The sequence below is a fragment of the Eleutherodactylus coqui genome, chromosome 5, assembly GCF_035609145.1.
Source record: "Eleutherodactylus coqui strain aEleCoq1 chromosome 5, aEleCoq1.hap1, whole genome shotgun sequence".
Lineage (NCBI taxonomy): Eukaryota > Metazoa > Chordata > Amphibia > Anura > Eleutherodactylidae > Eleutherodactylus > Eleutherodactylus coqui.
The window spans coordinates 180,674,275-180,700,988 of NC_089841.1; the positions used below are offsets into that span (position 1 = coordinate 180,674,275).

The window sequence follows — 26,714 nt, forward strand, 5'->3', positions numbered from 1 at the left end:
GGTGAATCAGGGGCGTAATTATAGGGGATGGGGGGGATGCAATTGCATCAGGGCCCAGGAGCCTTAGGGGCCCATAAGGCCTCTCTTCTCCATATAGGGAGTCCAGTAGGCAATAAAGTATTACAGGTGGGGCTTTGTTACAGGTTTTGCAATGGAGCCCAGAAGCATCAAGTTACGCCTCTGTTCTGAATGGAGGCGGGTGGGCCTTAATTAATGATGAGCAATTACTGGAATAAGTGGTTTGTGTTGATATGGGTCTGATTTTACAAAAATCTGCATGAATCGGGACGGTTGATTCGGACTCCTATTAAAGTCAATAGAAGTAAAAATTCGGTTCACTAATTTACTCTCCAGAATGTCCCGAATGCAGCCAAAGCCCCCTAAATTGCATGGGAATACACACATCTAAGGAACACTGCTCCTCCTAAAAATTGGTCAAAATAGTGTGCAATGTTGTAGAGGTCAATCGTAGCACATGGATGTCACTGAAAACAAAGGAAGGCCCACATAGGGTCTCCTAGATGAACCATTTCCCCAGGGGAGACAGCATAGGTGTGTGCTGGTTTTAAACGCAATGTAATAAGTTTAACAAAGAGAAAAATTCTACCAGGTGGAGAACACTCAAGCACGGGCCTGCTCCAAGAAACAGACGTAGAGCTACCAAGAATTTTGCTGCGCAAGAGAGCAAGTGTGCTGCTTGTTGTAAAAGCAATACCAAAGTTTGCCAAGGACAAATTCTATCAATTCGAAAGAACAGCCAAGCACGGACCTTCTCCAAAAGAAAAGCTGTAGAGCTTCAGCTGTTTCTTGTGCTTCAGAAAATTTGGGGAGAATAAGGAGGAGGAGGAAACATGGCGGAAGCAGGAAAAGGAGAGCAGTACCACCACCTTCACCATCAACACGCCCCTTACCCCTTGCTTTCTTCAGGTTTTTTTTTTAGGTTTTTTTTTTGGTGTACTTTTTAGTGTAGCTTTATGTAGCTTGTTAGCAAACTTTGTAGGGTGCAGAAAACCACTGCTAGCTCCGTACTCCTGCAAATAATTCATAGCGGCTGAAATGGCGAATATGAACGACTATCAAGGCTGCTGAAACGAAAGGTGTGTATATATAGGCTTTCATACCCAGCAGCATTATATCCGCTGTGGAATATATGTTCCTTTTAACAAGAGACCATGTGTTATATAGGCATTTAAATGTGATGCGGTTTCTTTCTCTGGTCCTTCCAATAGAACGCCAGTATACAAGCTTTTACATCAGCAGCAATATATTCTCAGTAGAATATATGGCCCCATTAGCAACAGACTACGTGTTATATAGGCATATAAACCTCATGCAGCTGTGTCCTGTGCTCCAATGTGAACTCTGGTCGTTCTGAAGTACTACAGACACCACCAACCACTACAGCATATTGAAGATACAGGTGAATATACCATTAGATCTTATTGGACTGTATTGAAGTATGGCCCTTATAGGTCTTTACAAAATGAAAAGGCCCTTTAATGCAAACTCTCTCATCACAGATTCTCAGCAACAGAACTGGCCAAGCATCACTAAAAGGGTTCAGGTGTCCAAAGGAACATCAGATTTTGTTTTCATCAACCCCTTACTGAACGTCTTAACATTACCTTCTAACTTGTACCAGGAGTTACACTTGGGCAGAACCCCCCTGTAAATTTGCTAAAATTAAAAATGTTGAAAACTTCTTCTCCTTCTACAGTTACATTCCAGTAGGGACTCATTTTTATAATTTGCCATATAATCAGAATTATCAGTTTCAGTACTATTCGGAGTTTCACACATTTCTTTGCACTCTCAGGGTTTCTAGGTAACAGCCATGTCCTCATAGCCACTGGATATGTTCTAGTATTTTATGGTGTAATTTATGGTTTAAGAGCTATTCGGTTACCTTACTTCATTCACTGCTCAAAGTCTCAAGGATTCGTTAATGAGCAATTACAACTGGAAACTCTGTTTTTTATGAGTATTTCCTCAAACTTTGACAATGCCACATTTTATGCCGCAACAGGCTCAGGGAAATAACAAAATACTCGGGACCCCTGTTCTAGTGATCCCGAGGGTCCCAACTGTGAGGTCACCACCAGCTGTCATACATTTATAACCCATCCTATGGATAAGTAGTACCGTAGCTGTCGATTGTGGAAAAAGCCTTCTGATGCCAGCGTGATGTGATGGATAAGGAAGTCCCATCTTTATGTATTTAGTACATTGAAGGTGTAATCAGGATTCAGTTGTTGGCACAACATAATTTGTCGTCATCCACATTTAGGAAGTGTGTTAACATTTGTGTTTATATCCCAATGAGATCAACATTTGAATCTAATAAACAAGGGTGCGCCATTCATGTAGTCACCATATCACAGTAGCTGCAATTGGTCATAAAAATGTCCATATACATAGGGAGTGAGTGCAGCACAGCATGGACAGGTGAAGAAACTTGGGGCTTATTTACTATTCAAAATACAACAATCTAGTGCAAATGATACCAGAAAACGGTCTTGCAGGTTGCACCATATTTATCATGTGTTCTTAGACACTTTTGGATAGTTTTTCAGACTGGTCTAAAAAGGGGCGCTGCCTAAATTATGCCTAAAATTGCGTCAACTTTTTGTGGCATAAACCAGGCCATCAAATAGCTAGTCTAAACTTAGACCTGACAGTCTTAAAATGCAAACATCTATCAGTGAATTATAAATTTGTCGCATTTTAAGATTGTCTATTCTAAATTTGCACTGTCTAACTTTTAGACAGCATTAGTACATAAGCCCCACTGTCTTAATGGGTTTCACAACTGAAAACTACATAGTAGAACTGCGGTAATTCATTGTAAATCATTGTGTGATTGTGACAAACAATTCTCAGCACTATTAACAAATGTCCTACTTTGATCAAAGAAGATTTGTTGCAGAAATCTCTGCAACGGCTCCATTCATCTGAATGAGGCTTGCAGCAATCCAGGCGCGTGCTGCAAAAACATTCAGATGTATGGAACGGATTTTAAGGCAGGTTTCAGAAGAGCGGATTATGGGTGCATTTTTTACATCTGTAATACAGACGTGTCCTAGCCTGACCGCGGGGTTTACTGACCCGAACTCTGAGCATCATAGGTCTCTATGATGCTTCGAGTTCGATTCAGTAAAACAAGTGGTTATGCAGGGATGCATGTCTGTATTGCGGACAGAGAAATGCGCCTGTAATACGCTCGTCTGAAACCAGCCTGGGTCAGTCAGTAAACCTGCTACGTGTGAATATACCATAACAGAAATACACCTGGATACTTCTGAACCTCTGGCTAGTATTGAGTGTATCATGGGTATGGGGTTTTACGGGTCTGACAGTCACCAACCTGTGACATGCAGCACCCAGAGGCAGACCCAGAGTTGACTTATTTTGCTACCCTGGTCCTGCACTCGTGCAAGATGGAACCTAAACCATGCCTAGCACACCCCCATACACCCGCAGGCCACCAGTGACCGTTTCTGACAGGTAGGTCAGCCAACTTGGTTTCCACCAGCCAACACATAATTAACACACTTTAGGGTTAAGGATCACTTAAAGTGTCAAGGAAGCTGACTAGATGAAGTTTAAAGCTTTATTCTAAAAAATATTAGCAGTGCTTGGGTAAAAAAAAAATATATATTTTTTTTAAGTTTACGAAAGGGCATATAAATACACACAAGATAGTATGAAAGTAAAAAGGGATAAAATAATAGAATCATCGATGGGCTGGATGAGTATATGTGCCAATCTTCTGAATGGAACTCGAATTAACTAATCAGCCATATTTCCCTGCCATGTTTCATATCATGAATTTACCTACATGTGGATACCAAACCTGATTTGCAACGTATGATTAGATTCACAGGTAAGTGATTCTGTGGGTTTCAGGGGTCGCACAGTGATGGAAGTCAATGCACTGCATCCGTGGTAAACTCATGGTTTTAAAAATATAATTGCTGTCGAGCTGGGACCTTCAGATGACTCATAATCCCGATTATACGGTTTTTTTTGGTTCCATCTCAGTGGAGGGAAATCGCAGTTAGCATGTCTAGCTGATGCATATTGCAGGCAGGATGGGAGACAATAGTGGAGGGATATAAACAATTGACACCTCTTGTAACTTCGTTATCATTACAATAAAGGTCCTTACTGATCCCAAAAGGTAGTGGAATGAATATTGATGAGCTCTGATTGGCAGGAAATACACTTAACCATCTGCCTAGATCCACTCAACTTTCCCCAAACCAGGAAGGTGGCAGAATGACAGGCAAGAATGAAGGACGATCTACCAGTATGATTTCATTACTGGGTGCATTAAATGTACTACGTGATATGATAATGTTAAAGAGGGTTCTCCCACTTGAGGACGGGTCATCATTAGATCAGCAGAGGTCCACCGCTTGAGATCCCAGCGATCGGAGCCATCTTTCTGCCGTAGGCAGATAGCTCCATATATTGTGCAGAGGCCCTGGCTGGTATTGCATGCTTAGTTTCATTTATTTCAATGGGACTCTGCATGCAATACCAGAAATACATTTCCTGTTCTGTATCTCAGTAGAAGACCAAAATGGTTATTATTGATACTTACAGGGCAAGAAAGCCAGATATGGTAGTATTAAATGAAACCTTAATTAGGGCTATTTAGCCAAAGATCTACAGTGAAAAGCTATAGGGCAGATATCCTTGAGTGGTACGTCCATACGTGTTAGACTTCATACAAAAATGTTCTGTGGTTGTACTATTAATGGGGGTTAAAAAGTAGACTATCCCCAGTTTGCCTTAGAATTACTTTTAGGGCAAAAACACATGGGCGCATGCGCTAATACACTCACCACTACAGAGCGTATTAGTGCATGGACTATTCAAACTCTGCGCTGTTGTAAGTGAGTTTGAAAAAAAAAGCGAGAGCAGATGAATAGATACGTAGAAAAATCTAAGTGCGATAAAGTTAGGCTACGTCCCATCTTTTCTCACATGTAATATTACCGCGCAAGAATCCCAATAGTGAAAACTAAACCATTGAAAACAATGGTTGTTTCATTCTGTTATGCAGCTTTGGTTTTCAATAAATATGGCAAATTAGTAATAAAAAGCAACGGATGACTTACCAAAGTAGAAATATCCACCCTCGTCCTTTGGTTGAAAGAAGCGTCCTCTGGCCTGAGCATGGACATCAGCTCCTTTCTCTACCAGCAGCTCCACATAATGCTTGCAGCGTCGTTCAATAGCTATGTGAAGAGCAGTCTGCCCTGAATGAAAAAAAACAAAAACAATACAAGACAATCCTACTTAGTATGGCCATGCACATTAGATGTAGATCAGCTGGACCCAACAATTTCTGTAGGACAGGATATTAACCCTTTCCAATCCACTGTCTGACATCTGAAGACATTATGATTAAAGGCTGTACAGCTCCGATGTTGGAAGATGTCCACAGGGGTTCTCTTACTGTATATTGCCAGCCTCTCTGCTGTCGGAGCCTATCCAACGTGTCATCTCATGCAGTACTGGCTTTAGCCAGCATATAGCGCTGTTGTATATTGGCAGAAAAAGAGTAAGCCCCCTAGGAAAACCAGGAAACCAATTGGATTGGAAGGGGTTAATGGGGGGCCTCCTAACGCACACTGACATAAGACGTTGGGGGAGATCAAAATTAGGCCATTGGATTTCAACTGCCTGATCCTTTGGTTCTCACAAGATAAGCCACTGAGAATAGTGCCTGGCAGTAATTTTCTTCCTTCCACACATTCAGGGCACATGTACAAGCTCAGCTGAGTGTTCATCTATGGGGTTGTCAGGTGAGATAATGGTCGGCCAGTTTTACCAAACTCCTATGGTGGTGTTCAAGTTGTTATTATTCCATGTTAAATGCTATATTTTTTGTGGTCTTGTCTCTTTATGAGTGGATGGAAAATGAACAACAGAGCTGAGCTAAAGGAACAGGAAATGCACTGTTTGTACAAAAAGGAGCTTGGTGCAGGACAGAGGTTGAAGCAGGAGTCTCTCCTGGTGTATTGCAGTGTCACGAATACAGTCTTAAGGAAATCTCCCTCCGCAGAGTGTGTAGAGAGCAGCTAAGCTGTGGACAGAGGACGAAAGGAGTCTCTCCTGGCTTGTGCTACAGGGCTGTAGCAATTGTCAGATGGGTAGTTTTCCTCTGGTGAACAGAGAAAGAAGGGCTAAATAGTGAAGTCAATTCCAGGGGGTTCCTTCATTCCCTCCCCTCCAGCAACATTGAACCTGCGCCAACGGGTTTAGAGGAGAATCATCTCTGGTCACCAGGGCAGAGACTTGTTACAGATATTGTGCGCTAACAGACCTAAACTCTATTTAGTCCTCCACAGCGCAGCGCCCCCTATATTGCCTCCCTCATCTGAATCCATCACCCAGCCCGTGCTCTCCGCTCGGCAAACGAAACTAGACTGCACACCCCTCTAATTCAAACTTCTCACTCCCGCCTCCAAGACTTCTCCAGAGCAGCACCAGTCCTCTGGAACGCTCTACCAAAGGATACCCGGGCAATCTAGGACTCAAAAAACTTCAGGCGTGCTCTAAAAACACACCTCTTCAGGGAGGCATACCGCATTCTCTAAACAAACTCCTCTATACGCTGCCTGATAACATGCTCCCTGACCTACTGACTGCAATCCCTGCTAGCCATCATAAACCGCTCCTGTAGTCATACTGATCCTGCCGTCGCATAGCTAAATGTCTGACCATTTTCTGTATATAGCATCCCTCACTCTCCACCTCGCCACACCGTGCACATCTCCAGCCCCTTTACCTTCTGTATCACCCACCCCATTATCAGTAGTATGTAAGCTCGTTGGAGCAGGACCCTCACCCCTATTGTTTCCAGCAATTGATTACGATTGTAACCGTGCTTCTGTAATTTTTTGTACTTTTGTCTTTCTGTATTCCCCCTGTCTATGTAAGCGCTGCGGAATATGTTGGCGCTATACAAATAAAGATTATTATTATTTAGTGATACAATTATTTATTGCTGATCCCAGGCAACCAGTCTAGGACTTTGATTAATAACCAGTCATACAGACTTTTGAACTTTCCTTGACAGATTACTGGATCAAAAGTTACCATTTTCCTGTTCTTCAATTAACAAACCAATGTTTGCTCCATTTGACCAACTCGCCATTTGTTCGCCTTTTTTAGTGAACACGACAGCGTAGTCTACACAATCTAGTGTCGTTTTTGTGTATTCAAACCTAACCCCCTGACAGAAAGCTCAGCTAAAAGTTAAAGCGCTTAGTGAACTGAGAGTTCAAATGAACTTACAATTCTCTAATAGCTTATTTGCAAATTGTGGTTTCTAAACCAGATGATCCCCTTAAAAACACTTTACAGAAATAAAGTCCAATTTTAATAGGACAATCAAAATGCACATCTATTAACTCCACACAAACCAACTACAAAAGAACCATCACAGAGCATGCAGATGTATACCTCTATAATAAACATCCCGGAAAGGCGAATTCATAAATTCACGAAGATTTCCTGTTTTTTCAGCAATATCAGCCAGAATTGGGATTGTGTCATTCCTTCCTCCTATTAAATTTAGCAGCGCTTTAGGTAAGCAGGTCTTCCCAGTTGATGGCTCTGTGGGGAAAAACACACTTTAGAGATAAAACTATGGGTTTGTATTCTTTTACTACGTTAGAAAGATTTACAAAGTACTTATTTTTAATGACTTATTATTTACAAAAACTTAATATTTCCATTTTGCTCATTTTTACAGTTCTCTTCATGTAGCAGAAAAAGGGGAAGTATTCATTCTAATTTCCATGGCTGCTACTTGCCAGCTGTTCTGAGCAGGTTAAACCACATACAGCTGTAGAACAATCCAGTAGAGCTCTTCCAAATCATATGTTGTAATGTTGTCTGTAGCCACCATACTCTGAAAAATAGACTTTTTAAACTTCCTGTGCTGCATGCAAATAGCATCCAAGCGGTCGGTCCATCTCTGTTGCCCACACTTCACTTGATAAACTGACCCGTATCTGACTGAGGACCACGGATGATGTCTCCAACGTCATCCAGAGGACAATTCAAAATTCGCACACGTGCCACGAAATCATGAACTAGTACATGTGCAGACTGCTTGCCACTATGGTGGGCAGATTCGACTCAGATTCGTGCACATGTGCTTGTCTCCTTGCGATGCATGAGCAAGATTTGGATAGCCCTGTGGATAACATAGAAGACATCATCCATGTCATTTAGTCAGAGAAGGGCCAACTTATTGAGCAGCAGAGACAACCCGGGCCTGCCCTATGGATTGCATGGATGCGCAGACTATGGCATTTCAGTATAAACACACTTTAATTTTATTTATTTGGTTTGGGAACAGAGCTTGAGTCAAAAAGGTGGGTCCTGTCGCATTCTCGCCCCTGCAGGATGTTGGCTGATAGGTCTTGCCACATACAGAATCCGAGAGAGGAACTGTCAGTAAATATTCTGCAGGCAGGATAGAACCCGGCACTGACTCAGGAAATCTGTTCCTAAGTCAAACAGGTAAACTTTAAAGTGTGTTTATGCTGAAACGTAGCAACGTTTCAGAATAATACTTACATGGGGGCACTGTGCATATATGTCCCGGGATCATGCTGCCCGTGGTTCAAGCAGCATAAACCCAGTGACAGGTTCACTTTAACAACTTTTAATACTTTTAATTCACTTTTTACTGTGGAGACTTCATAATCGGTATCAATGAAGATTAATGGGTTACAATTACTCCACACTGGAATTTGCTTACATTAGAAGCTTAAGATTCCTGCAGATTAAACATTACTGGGTGCTTAAAACCCAGTTAAAGATACACAGGACAATTCTTAATGTCTGCACCTAACCTCGAAATTCCTCATCTGTCATTCGTTTCTTCTGAGTCAACAAGAAAGGCAATAATCCCTCCAGCTCTGATGTGGCACCCCTTGACACAATGTCAAAGAGGATATGTCTATTAAACATCTTGATCACTCGAGGAGGGGGGTCAGGGCTTGAGTTCTGGGAAGTTTGATTATCCTTCCTGGAAAAAAAAAAAAAAAGGTGACTTTAAAACTGGTAAAGTAAGCTTGACAGTTTCAACACACTAGGTGGTAATATAGCTTGATTGCTATGGAACGGTCTCAAACCATAATTAGTGTTTATCAACAGCACTGCAAGTGTAAGGTTACTACACAGAGTCCCAAAGGTCACACCCACAGAACAAGGTTAGTGTCTTGCTGCCCTAAAATCTCAAAACAGCAACCTAAGGTACCTTTACACAGTACGACTGTTGGGTACATGAGCGCCTGAATAAAATATAAAAAAATAAATAAATCCTGTTATTTGTAAAGCGCCTTCTTCTGCAGCACTTTCAGGTAATTTATTTATTACCCCCCACCAAGATGGGTACTCATTTTACCAACCTTGGAAGGATGAAAGGCTGAGTCAACCTTGAGCCGGCTACCTGAAACACGTGGGGATAGAACTCACAACCTTCAGGTCATGAGCAAGAGCTTAGGACTGTATTTCTGCTGCCTTAACACTGTGCGCAACATGACGCTTAACAGCTGCACAGGCGACTATTGCTCCTGTACTTTACAGAGGAGTGACAGTCAAGTGAATGGAGTTCTGGCATCGTTCTGGCCCACCTGCCTCCATTCATTGTAACCAGGTAATTGCTCACATTTTGAGCAACTCCTGCTTATACAGAGCAAAAAGCATAGCATCCCTCACTCTCCACTTCACCATACCGTGCACATCTCTAGCCCTTTACCTTCTGTATCACCCCACTATTTGTAGTATGTAAGCTCGTTGGAGCAGGACCCTCAACCCCTATGGTTTCCATCAATTGATTACTATGTAACCGTGGTTCTGTAATGTTTGTATTGTCTTTCTGTATGCCCCCTGTCTATGTATCCCCCCTGAATATGTTGGCGCTATACAAATAAAGTTTATTATTATTAAAAGCTGCTCAGCAGTCTGAAATACAACGACTAGTGACAATTGAGTGAGTTCTCACTCAGTGCCCTGTCTCTGGCCATATGTGCACAGTCAATATTTGCCTGAAAAGCACTCATTTGAGCAATTATTTGGGCGACTATCGGCATATGTAAAAGGTATCTTAACAGAACGGGGCACAGCATGATCCCACTTCCCTTTGATTTAATTACAACCCCAATTCTAAAAACGTGATTAATGTAGTGGTACAGGAAGAAATCTGGAGTACTTATTTCTCTGAGGAGACTGCTTGTTTAAGGCAGAACTCCTCCATGTCAAAGTTTGCTTGTGATAACTCTTAATTAGGCACCTATAACGCAGGTAGTTGGTTTGTTGTTGTTTATTCGTTCATTTACTTCTGACTCTTTGTGACCTTATGGACCAGCCCATGCCAGAGCTTCCTGTCGGCTGTCGCCAACCCCAACTCCACCAAGGTCCAGTCCATCATCTGAAGGATATCATCCATCCATCTTGCCCTTGGTCGGCTCCTCTTCTTTTTGCCTTCCACTTTCCCCAACATCAGCATCTTCACCAAGGTATCCTGTCTTCTCATCATGTGGCCAAAGTGCTTCAGTTTTGCCTTTAATATCATCCCCTCCAGTGAGTAGTCTGGCTTTATTTCCTGGAGTATGGACTGGTTTGATCTTCTTGCTGTCCAAGGCACTCTCAGAATTTTCCTCCAAACCACAGTTTAAAGGCGTCTATTTTCCTTCGCTCGGCCTTCCTTATGGTCCAGCTCTCACATCCATAGGTTACTATGGGGAATACCATTGTAGTTGGTGTAGAGATTCTTTATTCCAAAATATAGTAGGTCAGGGTGGATCCTTTAAGATAGCTCATGCCAGGTCATCGGGAAAGTGCACCAAAGTACTTTGGAAGCCTTATTTGATCAAACTCGAGCGATGGAAATGATTTTTGAATTAAGGAAAAGTGATTGGAAAACCCATGTAAACCTGCCAGACCCCAAGAAATGTTGACTTCACATTGACTTCATAATAAGTCCTGCCTTGGCAACAGCCCGTAACATGTTCCACAAACTATCCACCTCTGCGGCTTAGACTGCTCAGTCCTATCCAGAAAGCAACAGGTCAGCTCTCTGGGTCTAAGCTGTGTTCTGTTAGTTTGGATTCTTGTATGCATCAATAAAACCATGGAATCAATTCCTTTATATGCATGCAGGACTGCTTGCTCTTGATTTATGGACTGTAAGGTGCCACACGGCACTACCATGCATTCCATTTGGGTTTATAGTGAGCTGGAGCATTTTTTTTTAAATATATATATATCCCCATGGTTACAGTTAACCCCTATGTATAGTCCGACATTGCAGTCATGTGGTAGGCTCTTTTCACACAGGTTTTTGCTCTATGCTGTGAAATTCCATCTGAATTGCTAAAAGTGGTTTAAAGATACAATCCTGGTCAGACCCATAGACCTTAATATGTCGACAAAGAGACCATTTTGGTCAACTACATTTTTCTGTCCTCCTAAAATGATGGAGAGGAATGGAAACCAAAGTGGTCTCTGCTTGATACATTAATGCCTAATGTTCTGTCTAAATACCATTCTTGGTCATTGAGATGGAAGCCAGAGACAGAAACCCACAGTGTAGATAAAATGGTGTATGAAAACAGCCTTGCTTTGTTCTATCTCCCCATTATCTTCGTATCCTAGGGACTGCAGAAGATTAGATAGATGGAACAGATGGAAGGGAGTGACAACAAACCCAATGATACATTTTACTCCTCTTTAGACAATTCTACAGAACGTTTGGATAACAATTATCAAATTCCTGTTAAGATCATGAAAACTGGTTACTTTTAGTTGATATATTACAGAGTTTAACATATTTGTCAGCAAATATTCCTTCTCTTAGAAGAAGTATAACCTAACCTTTCAGGATGCAGCCTTCCCTAATGTACTGCAAAGAACCATCAAATCTTTGAGCAAATGCGGAAAGAAAGTTAGTGAAAAGAAAGATTATGAATTATTTATATGGTGTAATCATTAAATACTAGTTGATGGATGTGGATTCAAGCATTAAATGTATAGAATACAGCTTTTATGTATTTGAAATGCATTAGTCCTACTTATAGAGCTGTAATTTATGCAGTGAGAAGAGGCGTTTTTCTTTATACACATTGAACTCCAGTATTGTGTACATACAGCATATTTCTTCAAATAGTTATGAAAAGCACTTGAATACAACCAAAACTGTGAACTACTATGTGGCAGTAGGCACTTCCATAACACATGGCTGCCATTACTGTATAGTAACCAGAAAGTGCATATGATAGTTGGTAGTAATAATACATCACAGCCGTGTGTGAGTATTATGTGACATCAACACTACTTTATAGACACATGATTCAACTGTTTACATGGCATGACTAAGTTAACTAAATGGTACTAGTATTCTACAACTTGCTATGTGACTCAACGTCATGAAGCAGTGAGATGTACTAATAGAAGTGCAATATTGCTGTGTAGATTATTGTATTTGTGGGCCTGGTTGCTTGGTGATGCACTATGGATGGACCAAGAATACTTCAAGAGATATTCCAATTTGGAGATTCAGGTGCTAATAAGTTTGTGGATCAACAAAGATTTCACAAGAAATGAGTGTGCAAAAGTTAAAGGGGTTGTCCGGCCATAAACATCAGGTCTCATTACTTCTGTTTGCCCAATACAATGCACTTTGTAATATACATTGTGCATTGTAAATTAGGCAAACAGAAGTTATTCACTTACCTTTAGCATGCCCCCCCCTGTGTTGCTCCTCGGTTGCCATGGGTTCCGACAAGTCTCTTGTCCTCTTCTTGTCGGGACGACGGGGACACGCTTCTCCACCACAGCTCTGCGCATGTGCAGAAGAACTTCAGCCGCTGGGAAGCTGCCTGCAGGGGAGGCGTGTCTGCTGGCTCTTCAACTCCAAGGTAAGAATGAGTGGAGGGGCGGGCTCTCGCGGGGGGGTGGGGGGGTGGAGAGGGAGAGATGGATGGATGGATGGATGTGTGCAAGGGGGGGGTGGGGGTGCAGTGATGTGTGTGTGTGTTCGTGGTGTCTGGAGACCCGGCTGTCAGAAGTCCCGGGGGAAGGGGGGGGGGTGAAGAGGGAGAGATGGATGGATGGATGGATGTGTGCAAGGGGGGGGGGGTGCAGTGATGTGTGTGTGTGTGCAGGGACCCGGCTGACAGAAGTCGGGGGGGGGGGGGGGGGTCGCTGTGGGAGGGGCACTATGAGGGCATGTGTGTGTGGGGAAATGTTTTGTTTTACTTTACTCTAGCAGGGTGGGGGGCAGTAGGTAGCCTTGCAGTGGGGGGGCTGCAGGAGGGTTCTCTCTCGGCTCTCCCCAGCCCCTCTCCATTCACTATACACTGTGCTGCTGTTTACACTCATGCCAGGATTTTATCGTGAACCATGAGTGTATAAGTGTCCCCTGGCTACAACCCCTCTGAGTATAGTATGCAGCAGGGGCGGGGCCTGGGCGGGGAGAGACTGTAGAGCAGTTCAATAGAGGTGGACGTGTCGTGGGCGGGGCTAGGACGTGAGCTGAGGGAGGCCATGAAATCGTGCTTTTTCATGCCTCTTACTGCCATCGGGAGCGCGCACACAGAAGAGGAAGAGTGCAGAGCATTGTGGGAAGGCAGCACAGAGGCGCCATCTTTGAAAGCTGCAGTGAACATCAGATTCTAAGGTAAGAAACTGACATTGCAGCTGATCTGCCTGCCGGTTTGAGCCCCTGTATGCTGTGTGTTACTATCCTTACTGAAAGGGAAGCAGCAGCATTATAAAAATTTTTACCCTGTGTGGCCGGACAACCCCTTTAAGACACTTCTAATCACACGACCCCCTTATTATTAATACTGGCTTACTCTTATTAAATTACTAAAAAGTGAAGGACATTTAGTAATGACCCCATTTGAAAAAGGTAGTGATGAGTGACATTTCAGTAGAGCAAATACTTTTTGTTGTGTTTTTGTTCACTACAGGAATTCTCATTTCTATTGGAACGTTTTAATAGAACAATACATAATTGACATGGATGAAGCATTGCCAAAGGGGTCATTCCACATCAATTGGACCAATTTTCAAAATCGTCCCCACTCGACCGTCTCCGATTTTGCTGAAAATTTACTCAGATATATGTATATGTTTGAAACGAGGTTCTGTGAAGTTTTAGCTCCAGATCTTAAATACCTGTGGCACTGTCGCCTTTACACTGGAGGTCCCACTGAGCTCGCGGCTTCAGCTACAAGGATTTTGCAAACTTTGGCACATAGGCATTATAGAAATATACTGGCTATGATGCTGAAATTGGACATACTAGCTCAACTTTTGCTGGTGAACACAAAAAAATTAGTACCGGCTATCACAAAAGAATATATCGGCCACAATTTTGTGTCAAAGTAGCTTGAAAATCACGCCGCATGACATTTACACCAAACTTTGGCCAAGTATAGCTCAAGACCAAAAACGACTTGTAACCGGTGCTTTGCTCTGTACACCAAACAGCTACATGGCTTTGCACTGCTGCAATATCACGGTCAAAGCATATGTATTTGTGAAGATATTCACACCCACATATGATGAAAAATGTTAAATGATCAAATCTGACCTATTTTTAAGGTCAAATATCTAAAAAAGGGTACCCCTCAAATCTATTTATTTTGATATCAGTCGAAAGAGCAAATTTTTCTCTACAAGGATCATCATTTTATTTTTTGGAGTCTTTCAGTTTAAGAAAAGAAAAATGCCACTGAACATGGCGTTTTTAAACATACGCAATGAATGATAAATGCACTATTCAAACCCTTGCGTTGGTCCATGGTGGTTATACCACTACCAATTCCCTAAGAATTGGTATTATAATCCTATTAAGAATTGTAATAATGCCAAATCTGAAATTTCAGTCGACGACCATGATGCATTAATAAATTTCATGCATCCTCATGGACCAGCTAGCTTCTTTCACTGGCCTGTGAGAAATGATACCTGCTGGATTCCTGAGCAGTCAATCATTGCAATACTGCCAGCACCAGCTGCAACAGCAATGGGACGACAATACAGCTTCTTGGAGCCAATTATGTTGCAAATTCAGCAACAGTTCCAGACCACTTAGACTGAACATTATGGCTTGGGAACCAACAAAAGAGACCCAATATTAGGCTTGGGATCCTAGGCTAAGACACCCACCCTCAGGCTTCGGAACCTGTGATAAAGAGACCGCCCGTGGCTGGCCTTGCACGGCTATCGGGCGTGGCCCCTAGGCGATGGGGCTGCCAATTCTCAAAAGATTTGGCATTATTACAATTCTTAATAGGATTATAATACCAATTCTTAGGGAATTGGTAGTGGTATAACCACCATGGACCAACGCAAGGGTTTGAATAGTGCATTTATCATTCATTGCGTATGTTTAAAAACGCCATGTTCAGTGGCATTTTTCTTTTCTTAAACTGAAAGACTCCAAAAAATAAAATGATGATCCTTGTAGAGAAAAATTTGCTCTTTCGACTGATATCAAAATAAATAGATTTGAGGGGTACCCTTTTTTAGATATTTGACCTTAAAAATAGGTCAGATTTGATCATTTAACATTTTTCATCATATGTGGGTGTGAATATCTTCACAAATACATATGCTTTGACCGTGATATTGCAGCAGTGCAAAGCCATATAGCTGTTTGGTGTACTGGTCAAAGCACAAATTACCAATGGTTTTTGGTTTTGAGATATATTTAACCAAAGTATGGCTTAAGTTTGCAAAATCCTCGTAGCTGAAGCCGCGCGCTCATTGGGACCTCCAGTGAAAGGGCAACAGTGTCCCAGGTATTTGATATCTGGCCCTAGAACTTTACAGAACCTCGTTTCAAACATACATGTACATCCTTATAAATTTTCAGCAAAATCGGAGATGGCCGAGTGGGGACCACTGGTCCACTTGGCATGGAATGACCCAGAGAAATACATCCACATAATTGTTTTCTTGCAGCGCATTCACACACAAAGGTCAACATGACTGTATTGTGATATGCAAATGATTCAGACGTATTCCCATGGCATAGAAAAAGTTATCAGACCAGCTTTGAACATCTCAACTACAAACAGCAGCCTCAAGAAAACTCTTTCAAGAGGGTTTTTTTCTTTTTATGAACTTCCAGAAAAACCACATTAATTGCCTCTCTGTAGAACTGTAACCCCATTCATTCCATGGAAACCTGACTCATTCATTCATACATTACCAAACTTAGGGCCCTTCATATTGAACGTTCTCATTCAGATTCTCGCTGGATCCCGGGAATCTGAACTAGAATCATTCAGTGTAAATGCCGGCATTAGCTGAATGATATTCGGCGTTCGGATCGTGCAGGCATACAAATAAACTACAACTAGCCTCTATAAATAGGCCGTTGTGTATCCATTAACGACAGCCTGCTTACGGTGAATGGATGCGGGCGGAACCAGAATGATCCCTCGCCCGCTCTACCTCTATTCACGGAGCGACAATTGGTTCCTCTGTAAAGAACAGGAACGATAATTGCTGGCATGACTGTAGGGCGCTTCTGCGCCCAACAGTCGTCCTGTGTAAAGGGCCCCTAAGGATATGTCATGAGAGGCTTTACTTTAGCATACACACTGCTAAAAAAAACATAGATTGGAGTGTCCAGCACCTAGAACAATACTCTGTCAATGGGCCAGGATCGTCGAGTCATTTTCACGCCAGCCGCATATCGCAGGGCTCAAGGAGTTTTTTAAACCAAGGACTCAGGATGGCGTTCTGACGGTTCTCTCAATCAGTTCTTAAAATAACGTCCGGTTAGCAGAATCGGGAAGAGCCAGGATTGGTGTTCCAGTCCTCTGTTTCTTAAGTCAATTTTATCTTCATCCTTAAGATGCAGATACAGTAAAACTAGGGTGGGGACACTGCAGGAAGCCATGCAAGGTTTCCCATGCGGCGCTTTACTATGGGTCATTAACTATTCTGGGGGACAGTAGGACTCAATTAATCTGGGCAAAAAATGACTCATTACTCAGGGGGCGCAATTTGGCTGATTAATTATTTCTACATCTATAAGATAACTCTGCTCTTAAGGAAAAACAAGAAAACTGCTATTTGACTAACATATAGCTCTATTCACATCATAGGTGTGATGTACAATTAGCCTATATACCGGAAAGGTTCCTAACATATATACTAAATGTGGTACCATGTCTGCCCAAAAATAAGACCATGCCTTATGTAAACTTTTGCCCCAAAAGAGGCACTAGGTCTTATTTGCAGGGAAGGTTTTATTATACTTTCCTAGGAGGTTCAATCCACATCCCTCCCAGTGCCCCAACGAGCTTCCCACAGTCCTCGGCCGCTCATACAAGATCCAGGAAGCGATGGCTGGGATTGGTTCTATGAGCACTGCTCAGCCAATCAATGCAGTGCTGGATGAACCAATGTGATGGCTGTGATTGGTTCTTCCACTGCTGCTCAGGCAAACAATGCAGCGCTGGATAAACCAATCAACAGCCATCGCGTTGTAGAGGCTGAGTTTATGAATTGGCTGAGACACAGCCAATCACAGCCATCACATTGGTTCATCCAGCACTGCATTGATTGCCTGAGCAGCAGTTGAAGAACCAATCACAGACATCGCTTCCTAGAGATGGGATTTATGAACCAGGATGTAATGTTGTACGAGCGGCTAAAGACTGTGGTAAACGTGTCGGAGTTGTGGAGAGCAGTGGGAGGGAGGTGGACTGAGCCTGAGCTGCAGCCGAGAATCACAGACCGTCTCTCATCATTTTCAATGGGGAGACCTCGCATCGCACTCGTGTACCTAGCACACGGCGCGATGCTGCCGCTAGGCCCCACTGAGAACAGTGGGCGATGCGAGGACACCCTCCAATATAACCCGTGATAGGACATGCCACGATTTGTTTCCTGCATCGCATATGGGGTTCATATTCATGCATCTCGCAACACATAAATCACGTGCGAGTATAGTGGCCATGTGAAAACAGCCCAACTGCGCCATTTCACATCGTTACGACACTGTGTGACATCACATCTGGTACATTACACTGTTGTCATTAACCCTTTATGCATAACATTAAAAACATCCTATATGCCATTACAGTTTTATAACACATAACGCCACATAAGTAACCCTTGCAATGCCCTGCTTGACTATTAACTATGGCGCCAAATTAACCCTTTACATTTTACATACAGTCCTGTCAGTCAGTTTACCCCCCACCATGGCCAGGAATTTCATCCAATACTGTAACGGGGGGTAGCAGACCGCTCACGGTTGCTGATGATGATCTCTTTCGCTTCAATTCATAGCTGCAGCGTCCATGGCAATTATTCTGCACTGCCGCTGTGGTGACCGCCCATGTGAGGAGAGAGTCTCCTCCCGTGTGCTGTAGGCCGCTTCACCCCAGGCTGGCTCTCCATTGTCGTCAGGGGCCCTTGGTGGGTTTTGCTGCTCCCTATGCACTTTGCTGTGTAGCCCCCTTTCAATGGCCATTTTATTTCAAGGCTGCCGCTGTTTCTGGCCCCCCTATGCTCTTGCTGCAATCTCTCGCGATCTCACCGCTGGCTGAGGTCGTCTCACACAGGCGGCTTTGATTTGCAGAATCCGCAGTCGGCATCCGCAGCAAATGGCATGCATTGAAAGGTATGAAAAAATTACTTTTTCCTTCACACTCAGGGAAACTAACTGCGAGTTCCGCGAGCAGAGGAAAAAAAAAAATCGCAGCATGCTCTGTTTTGCCATAGACGCCATGCGGATGGCCTCTATTGAAGTCAATGGAAGCTGTCCGACCTGCAGTCCATCCGCAACTGCATCATTGCCTAGCGACGGAACAGGAGAAACATATATAGAAAAAAAATCTGTACTGCGCATGACCGACGTCAAGTGTCTGCAGTCAACTACAGTACAGAAAGAGAAAGTACGCAGGGTCGCCAGCCAGGGTCACAGCTGGATTCCGCTGCGGGAACCCGCATGCAAAATCCGGATCGCTCGTGCGAGCCCAGCCTGAAGGAGGACTTTACTCCAGAAGAAGTCTCTGCACCTGGAAGCGGGACTTCACATCACACCTGTCGACAGTGCAGGCACAGTGGCAGTGCCACTATGATGTGTAAGGGGGAGCGCAGAAACAATTACATAAAATTTGTGAATAGGCTTACATCTTTTGGGAAAACTAATTGATAACTAACAAAGCTACTTAAAAATTCCAACAGTAGTTGTGTTATTTTTTTTAGGTGGAATTGCCAAATTCTTTTCAATAGCTCATGGATTTTCAAGGGGACTTAATCTTTCCCTTACGTTCCACTATGCCAGAGGAAGAACTCTGAGTAGGTTGGAAAGCTCGCTATAACATGATGTGTTTTTGATAGCCATTAAAAGGCATCATATCTACAAGATTACGTGGTTCCACTTGCTGGGAACAATCACATTTTGCTCTACTGGCTAACACCGTACCAAACCTTTTTCGTTTTTACTATTGAGAATCGTACACATAACTAATCTATCAATCAGCAGAATGATCTTCCTCTGTTACCTGCCTGCCCATATAAGTTCACTTAGATGCCAGGTATGAATGTTACTGTAGCGTGCCGGGTTGGCCCTTTAGCCGAGGGAGACAGCGGGGAAAAACCTGATGGTATGTCACGAGTGGCTCTACTGTCTCTACCCGGTGCATCCAAAACTGCGGCCGGCCCAACAGGGCCTGGTATCAGTACTCGTGCAAAGCAAGTTCTTTACTATCTGTCCATGTGACACCAGTGCCTCTTCTCGAGCGATTAATCACTCGTACAGAATTTAAAAAAGAAAAAAAAAGTCAAAGGATAGTTTTAAACTGGGAGGCACACAGTTTTCTTTTACTCACATTTCCAATTTTGATTTTCCAAGAACCAAACACTTTGACAGTCTTAGGCATAACACTTCTGACACATTTTCCTTCCTACTTAATCTCCGACACACTGGTTTCTAGGAGTCACTCTTCTTCCTCCCGACATTTAAACATCACCAGTCTCAGTTATCTGATGGACATTCTCCGGGGCTACACGCCTGACATGAAGAACACATACAACTCTCTCTTCCATGCCTTGCTCTGTTTTTCCTCCGATTGTTCTAGCAATACTCCATAAACTCCTGGCTTATGCTCAACTTGTCCCTTGACTCAGTAGGTAAGCAGGAGAACGTGCGATCACAACCGCTAACTCCTCAGGCAGGATCTGAACTCGGAACTCCAGTCCCCAGAGGGGATGCATCCCATGGCAAATGGGACGGGCCTGGGGCTCTGCTCAGGCAGAAGCACCAGAGCTTCAGCCTCCTACTCACACATCCTTATCCACCGACTACATCTCCACTTTCTCCCTCGTCTTCTCGAGACTCTGCCTTCCTAAGTTATCTAGCCCTCCAATCATGCCACACACAACAGGTTAGATGAGACAAACTCACCACAGAGATTGGTAACACCAACACAGAACACAAGCAAACATAAATGCACAAACAGACATACAAAAGTCAGTCCACATGAGATGGGCACACATCGTCTAAAGATATTCCACTCTGGGCCACTACATAGCCTCAACAAGGGATGAGAATAAGTGGTTACCAAATGCAGCTTACCACTAGAGAAAAAAAGACTCAACTCTCTCCTCCAGTAACCATGCTTATTAGCACTTTGTCATTGGATCCTTCTGATTTAACCCATTAAGGACCAAGCACGGTAAATATATGACGCTTGGTCCTGGGCTTAAAGCCCCGTCGATAGTAAAATTATGGCGGCGCTTTAAGCCTCCTGATTCTGTAATCAATCAGAGGGCAGGACAGGTTATCAGCTGTTAGTAACAGCTGATAATTCGGAGGAAAAGGAGGTGTTTTTAACCCCTTCTGCCTTTTCCTTCCTCCAAAAGTGAAAGTGGCAGTGTAACACTATGGGAGCCGGGGGGAAGGGGGGGTGTCATGTGACCACCGGGGTTCCCTGCTACAGCAGAGCTGCAGGGTCATACTAGACCCTGGCCAGCTCTACAAGTGACTAATGTCACTACAGGAGTTGTTTTGCCCTGTAACTGGGGCTCCTATGGATGCCCCAGCTACAGTGGGAAAGTGTTAAATAAAAAAAAAAAATGTGAATGCCCCCCAGGGGTCTTACATGAGGTCATGGGGAACATAGATAATAAAAAACATAATTCCATACATAAGTAATAAAAAACATAATTCCATACATAAGTAAAACAAAATTACAGAAAAATATATACACATAAGGATGGAAATAACCCAAAACTGACGCCAACGAAAAACGTCGCTATAAGCAGCCTGTAAATCAAACCATACATATTATATATCAAAACATCCAAAACAAATAGAGGAACATGTTTCCATACTTAATTTTAGCATAAATATACTAATACAAAAAAATAACTATAGATGTTTTTTTTTTTTAATCATTTTTTTAGCTTTTTACCCCCAATAAAACTAAAAAAACGGGGGGGGAAAGTCTGTGAAAAAGACAAAAAATAAATAAATAAATAAATAAATAAATAAATCGCCCTATATGTCACGGAAAAAATATGGAGCAAAAATAATTTGGCTAAAATCCAAAAAAAGTGTCTGGTCCTTAAGGTAGAAAACAGCCTGGTCCTTAAAGGGTTAAAGGAATTCACTGTCTGGATGTTCAACATGGATTGCTCAAAGGGAGCAATAGAATGACTAATATTCACATCTAATTGTATCTCTAGGTCTTTGCTTGCCTGACACTCCTCGTTTTCTGATAATAATTATATATAATCAATTTAATTATAATTGACGCAGGGCTCAATAGCCCACAGCAATGGAGACACCAAAGACTTATTTGATACCCTTCACCTGAGAACTTATTTTACTGTTGCAAAGTGAACAGCATGAATAACTACTTGGAAAATGATCCGCGCCCATATAATGTATGAGTGTATGCCATGTTCTAGTCTTCCACAAAACACAATTGGTCCAGGACCAAGTCAATGCTACAGAAGAGTAGGAAACAGTTTCAGGAAAGACTGCCAGCATAGTGAACAGTAAGGTCTGGGACAGAACGCAATGTTTTATATGAGTCAGTGGAATGAGCTTATGACAGGAAGGGTCACAACTAGAGATGAGCGAACACCAAAATGTTCGGGTGTTCGTTATTCGTAACGAACTTCCCGTGATGCTCGAGGGTTCGTTTCGAACAACGAACCCCATTGAAGTCAATGGGCGACCGGAACATTTTTGTATTTCGCCGATGCTCGCTAAGGTTTTCATGTGTGAAAATCTGGGCAATTCAGGAAAGTGATGGGAATGACACAGTGACGGATAGGGCAGGCGAGGGGCTACATGGTGGGCTGCATCTCAAGTTCACAGGTCCCACTATTAAGCCACAATAGCGGCAAGAGTGCCCCCCCCCCCCCCCCCCACTGTCAGCATAAAGATCGTCCTCCTCTGGCACAGCTGTAACAGCTGTAGCAGAGAAGAACGATGTTTGCCCATTGAATTCAATGGAGCGGCAATACAGCATGTTCCACTGAATGCAATGGGCTGCCGGCGATCGCAGGATGAATGGTCGGAAAGGGGTTAAATATATAACCCCTTTCCTGCAATTCATCCAGAAATGTGTTACACTAAAAATATATACCGGCGTATAAGGCGACAGGGCGTATAAGACGACCCCCCAACTGTCACCTTATACGCCGGTAATACAGTGGAGCAAAGAATAAAAAGCATTACTTACGTTTTTAGATGATCTGCGGCACTCCTGCAGGCTGTCACTCCCTCCTGGTCCACGGCAGACAAGCTTTCTCCACGAAAGACTTTAAATCCCTGCCTCCAGAAGCACATGTGCCTTCAGCCAATCACAGCCAATGACAATGATGTCATTGAATGGCTGTGATTGGCTGTGTTTCTGGAGGCGGGGATTTCAAGCCTTGAAATCCCCGCCTCCAGAAACACAGCCAATCACAGCCATTCAATGACATCATTGTCATTGGCTGTGATTGGCTGAAGGCACATGTGCTTCTGGAGGCAGGGATTTAAAGTCTTTCGTGGAGAAAGCTTGTCTGCCGTGGACCAGGAGGGAGTGACAGCCTGCAGGAGCGCCGCAGATCATCTAAAAACGTAAGTAATGCTTTTTATTCTTTGCTCCACTGTATTACCGGCGTATAAGGTGACAGTTGGGGGGTCGTCTTATACGCCCGGTCGCCTTATACGCCGGTATATATTTTTAGTGTAACACATTTCTGGATGAATTGCAGGAAAGGGGTTATATATTTAACCCCTTTCCGACCATTCATCCTGCGATCGCCGGCAGCCCATTGCATTCAGTGGAGTCGGCTGTATTGCCGGTTCCATTGAATTCAATGGGCAAACATCGTTCTTCTCTGCTACAGCTGTTACAGCTGTGCCAGAGAAGAAGGATTTGTCTTCTATATGTTCTCAATGGGGTCAGCGCTGCTGCCGCTGGCCCCATTGAGCGCATATAGAATGCATCCATAGCGAGCAGCGGGAGGGGCAGATTTCAATACTCGGGTGACACCTTATCTCCCCAGCCACTCACAGCAGGGGGGTGGTATAGGGCTTAAACGTTGCAGGGGGAAGTTGTAATGCCTTCCCTGTCTTTATATTGGCCAAAAAAAAGCGCTAACGTCTCAGGGAAGAAAGTTTAATTTACCAGAACACCGCATGGTGTTCGTTACGAATAACGAACATCCCGAACACCCTAATATTCGCACGAATAGCAAGCTCGGACGAACGCGTTCGCTCATCTCTAGTCACAACCCATTTAACTGGGAACACTAACGTTTTCTGTAACAGAAGCGCTCAGTGCAGAAGCACAGGGATTACACTGGATACGTGCACATTGATTAATGTCCAATGAAAGTGTGAGCAGTTAAAACCTTTCCTACAGGCTGCATAGAACAACTCGCACTCCTGCTCCTTTTTCCAAAGGGAGGACACAACAGGTATGTGTAGGAAGGAACTGGGAAATTCCTGAAATGTTTCCCAATCCATGTTGCCTTTGTAAAGTCCATTTGAAAAGTATCCCTCTCACTTTCATGTGTGTTTATCATGTCAATTGCCAAAAAAATGGCCATACAAAAAATAAAGGTCATAGGCCATGGCAAATGTCATAGGAATAGAGAGCGAGTGACATGTAGTGTTACAACCTATGTGTGATTTTTTTTTCCTATGGGGATTTACAGTGGGATACCTTGCCCCCACTGCTGGTGTGACGATTTAGGGAACCACTGCATACGACAGTCGGTCACTCCTAGTAGGGGTACGAAGGACAATGACAGCTCAGAGATATGTTCAGGACATCCTGCAGCCACATATGTTCCTCTCATGGCGTCTTCCAATAGGCATTTTCCAGCAGGATCATGCTCGGCCGCACACAAGGGTGTCACACAAAAGTCTCCATGGTCGCCAGATTTATTTCCAGTAGGACAGGTATGAGACCATTTGGGACACCAACTTCGACAGTCTATGAGTTTGCACAATCTAGAGACTCAATGACAGCAAATGTGGACCGATATGCCGCAGGATACCATACAGACCATATATGCAGGGACATAACTATAGGGGATGCGGTTGCACCCAGGCCTAGAAGCCTTAAGGGGCCCATAAGGCCACTTTTCTCCATGTAGAGAGCTCAATACTATGAATAAAGCATTGCATTTGGGGGCCCTGTTATAGGTTTTGCCTGTATCACATCTTGTATCCAAGCCAGAGACGGCCCAAAAGGGTACTAGAGCTTCCACGCCCGACTATATCACATCTTGTATCTAAGCTAGAGGCGGCCCACCAGGGTACTAGAGCCTCCCTTCAAGGGTTCAGTTTTCCATAATAAATGATCCTTTTGCATTTTTCCTCAGTTATTCCTCCTAGAAATTTATGAATAAAATTGATAGCTGTTGTCAGTGGGGTGGGAGATGTCCATATGCACTGCAACACTGTCCAATGAGTACTCTATAAGAACATACCCCTTTGACAAGGAGCACAGTAACACCCACTTGTCAGTTTATTCATAAATAAGAAATTGCAAAGGAACAGTACAACACAGAGTTATAAGAAAAAAATGTTCCAGAATTGTTACTTCAATACAAGCATTTACTCAAACAGACATATGAGGAAAGATGACAGATTCTCTTGAAGCTGCCTTTGACTTAAGAATCCTCCAGATTCATCATTATCCACTAGTAACCTAAGGGGCTTAAGCTCAAGTCTACTATGAAGAAATACACAAGTCTGCAAAGTTGAATTTTCCTTTCTAATTCATTTGTTCACTCAGGAAATAAGTGGTGCCAAAGCCGCCAGCCAGGCACTCATCTCCCGCAATCCGATGTAATAACAAGTCATGTTTCCTTCAGCAAGGTTGCATATTGTCCTAGGCATAGTAAATCCCTTGCCTAGAGTAGCACTATATTGGGGGCAGCACGGGCACTAAAATAGTGTAAAGAGGAAAAAAGATGCCACTTTTTTTTGCCCGCTCTCTCTCCCCATACACAGGTCTTTTGTTGCTAGTGGAAGGGGATCTTCTACACAAGGAAGCTGACCCACGAGGGAGCAGATGTAACATAACGTCCTGACTGATGGTTGGCATCAGGATACCTGGTGGCACTATAGAAATAAGGAGCTGTGAGTATAAGGTGTTGTTTTTTATCTGCTCTAGCGTTTGATTAATTATGGGGGTCTGGTTTCTCAAAAAATTCAGGGAGTGAGTTCTGGGGTCTTATGAATTTAGAGGGTCTTCTCTAGGGTCCAAATTAATTTAGCAGTATAAAAGTTTGCTATGTGGTTCAAGGCAACGTTATTTCAATAGCTTAGCATTTGAGGGCATTGGGCAGCAAAATAGGTAAAGAAATGGGGGAATCTAGGGCAGCAGCAAACATGGGGTTTGTGGTAGAAAAGGATAGCAGTGTTAAAGGAGAGGAATTTTTGCTATATGGACTGGGAATGGGTTGCAGACATGAGTGGCCAAAAAATGCCTTGGCAGCCAACTGCAGTCAGGAGAAATTATCATGGTAGTCTGGGTGGGTAAAGAAGTAAAGACAAGTGAGGGACTATAATAATTAGAGAAGACATCACTTGTGAGTCACTGAATGTTATTTGTATTCTACCTTTGACTGTGTCTGAGCAATACTGTGTTGACTTGAATGCTCTCCACCTGTGTAAGGCTGGTATCTGACCACTGTGCAGTCACCATTATATTATTCAGTTACATTAGGAAAACAATGCGTCAGGAGCAAATGTAATTTTTTACAACAGCTAGTGCAACTGCATTGATAAATTACCTGCATCAACTAATTTGGGACACATTTAGTGTCAGTGCCTAGAGAAGCTGTTAATACAGCACAGTCTTTCAGTGGAAAATAGATATTAGGGCCCTTTAACACAGAATGATTATCGTTAAAAAAAAAACTCTTTGGTTAAAATTAGCAAATTTAAACGATAATCGTTCAGTGTAAACATGGCCAACAACTGAACGACGAATGAGAATTCATTCATTTCATACAGGCATAAAAATGATGGTTCACTCATGTACACATCGTAGTGTGTAAACAGCGAACGTTTAGTCATTCACTAGTAGACTGAATGTGAACGACTGAACTATTCACGGGCTGATTTGAATTGTGGAACCCACGTAGGGAAACATGGGCTTTTCGCAACTGAATTAAAGCAT

At 43.1% G+C, this 26,714-nt stretch overlaps 1 protein-coding gene across 1 annotated transcript in view; it reads right to left on the reverse strand.

Annotated features, from left to right (window-relative positions):
* Positions 1 to 26,714, reverse strand: part of TRPV4 (transient receptor potential cation channel subfamily V member 4) — a 91,416-nt gene that overhangs the window by 49,050 nt on the left and 15,652 nt on the right. The window contains exons 3-5 of the mRNA XM_066603872.1: positions 8,883 to 9,058; positions 7,480 to 7,632; positions 5,127 to 5,267 (exon numbers count right to left, since the gene is read on the reverse strand). Of these exons, the coding sequence (XP_066459969.1) occupies positions 5,127 to 5,267; positions 7,480 to 7,632; positions 8,883 to 9,058 (470 nt within the window). The remainder of the gene's footprint in view (positions 1 to 5,126; positions 5,268 to 7,479; positions 7,633 to 8,882; positions 9,059 to 26,714) is intronic.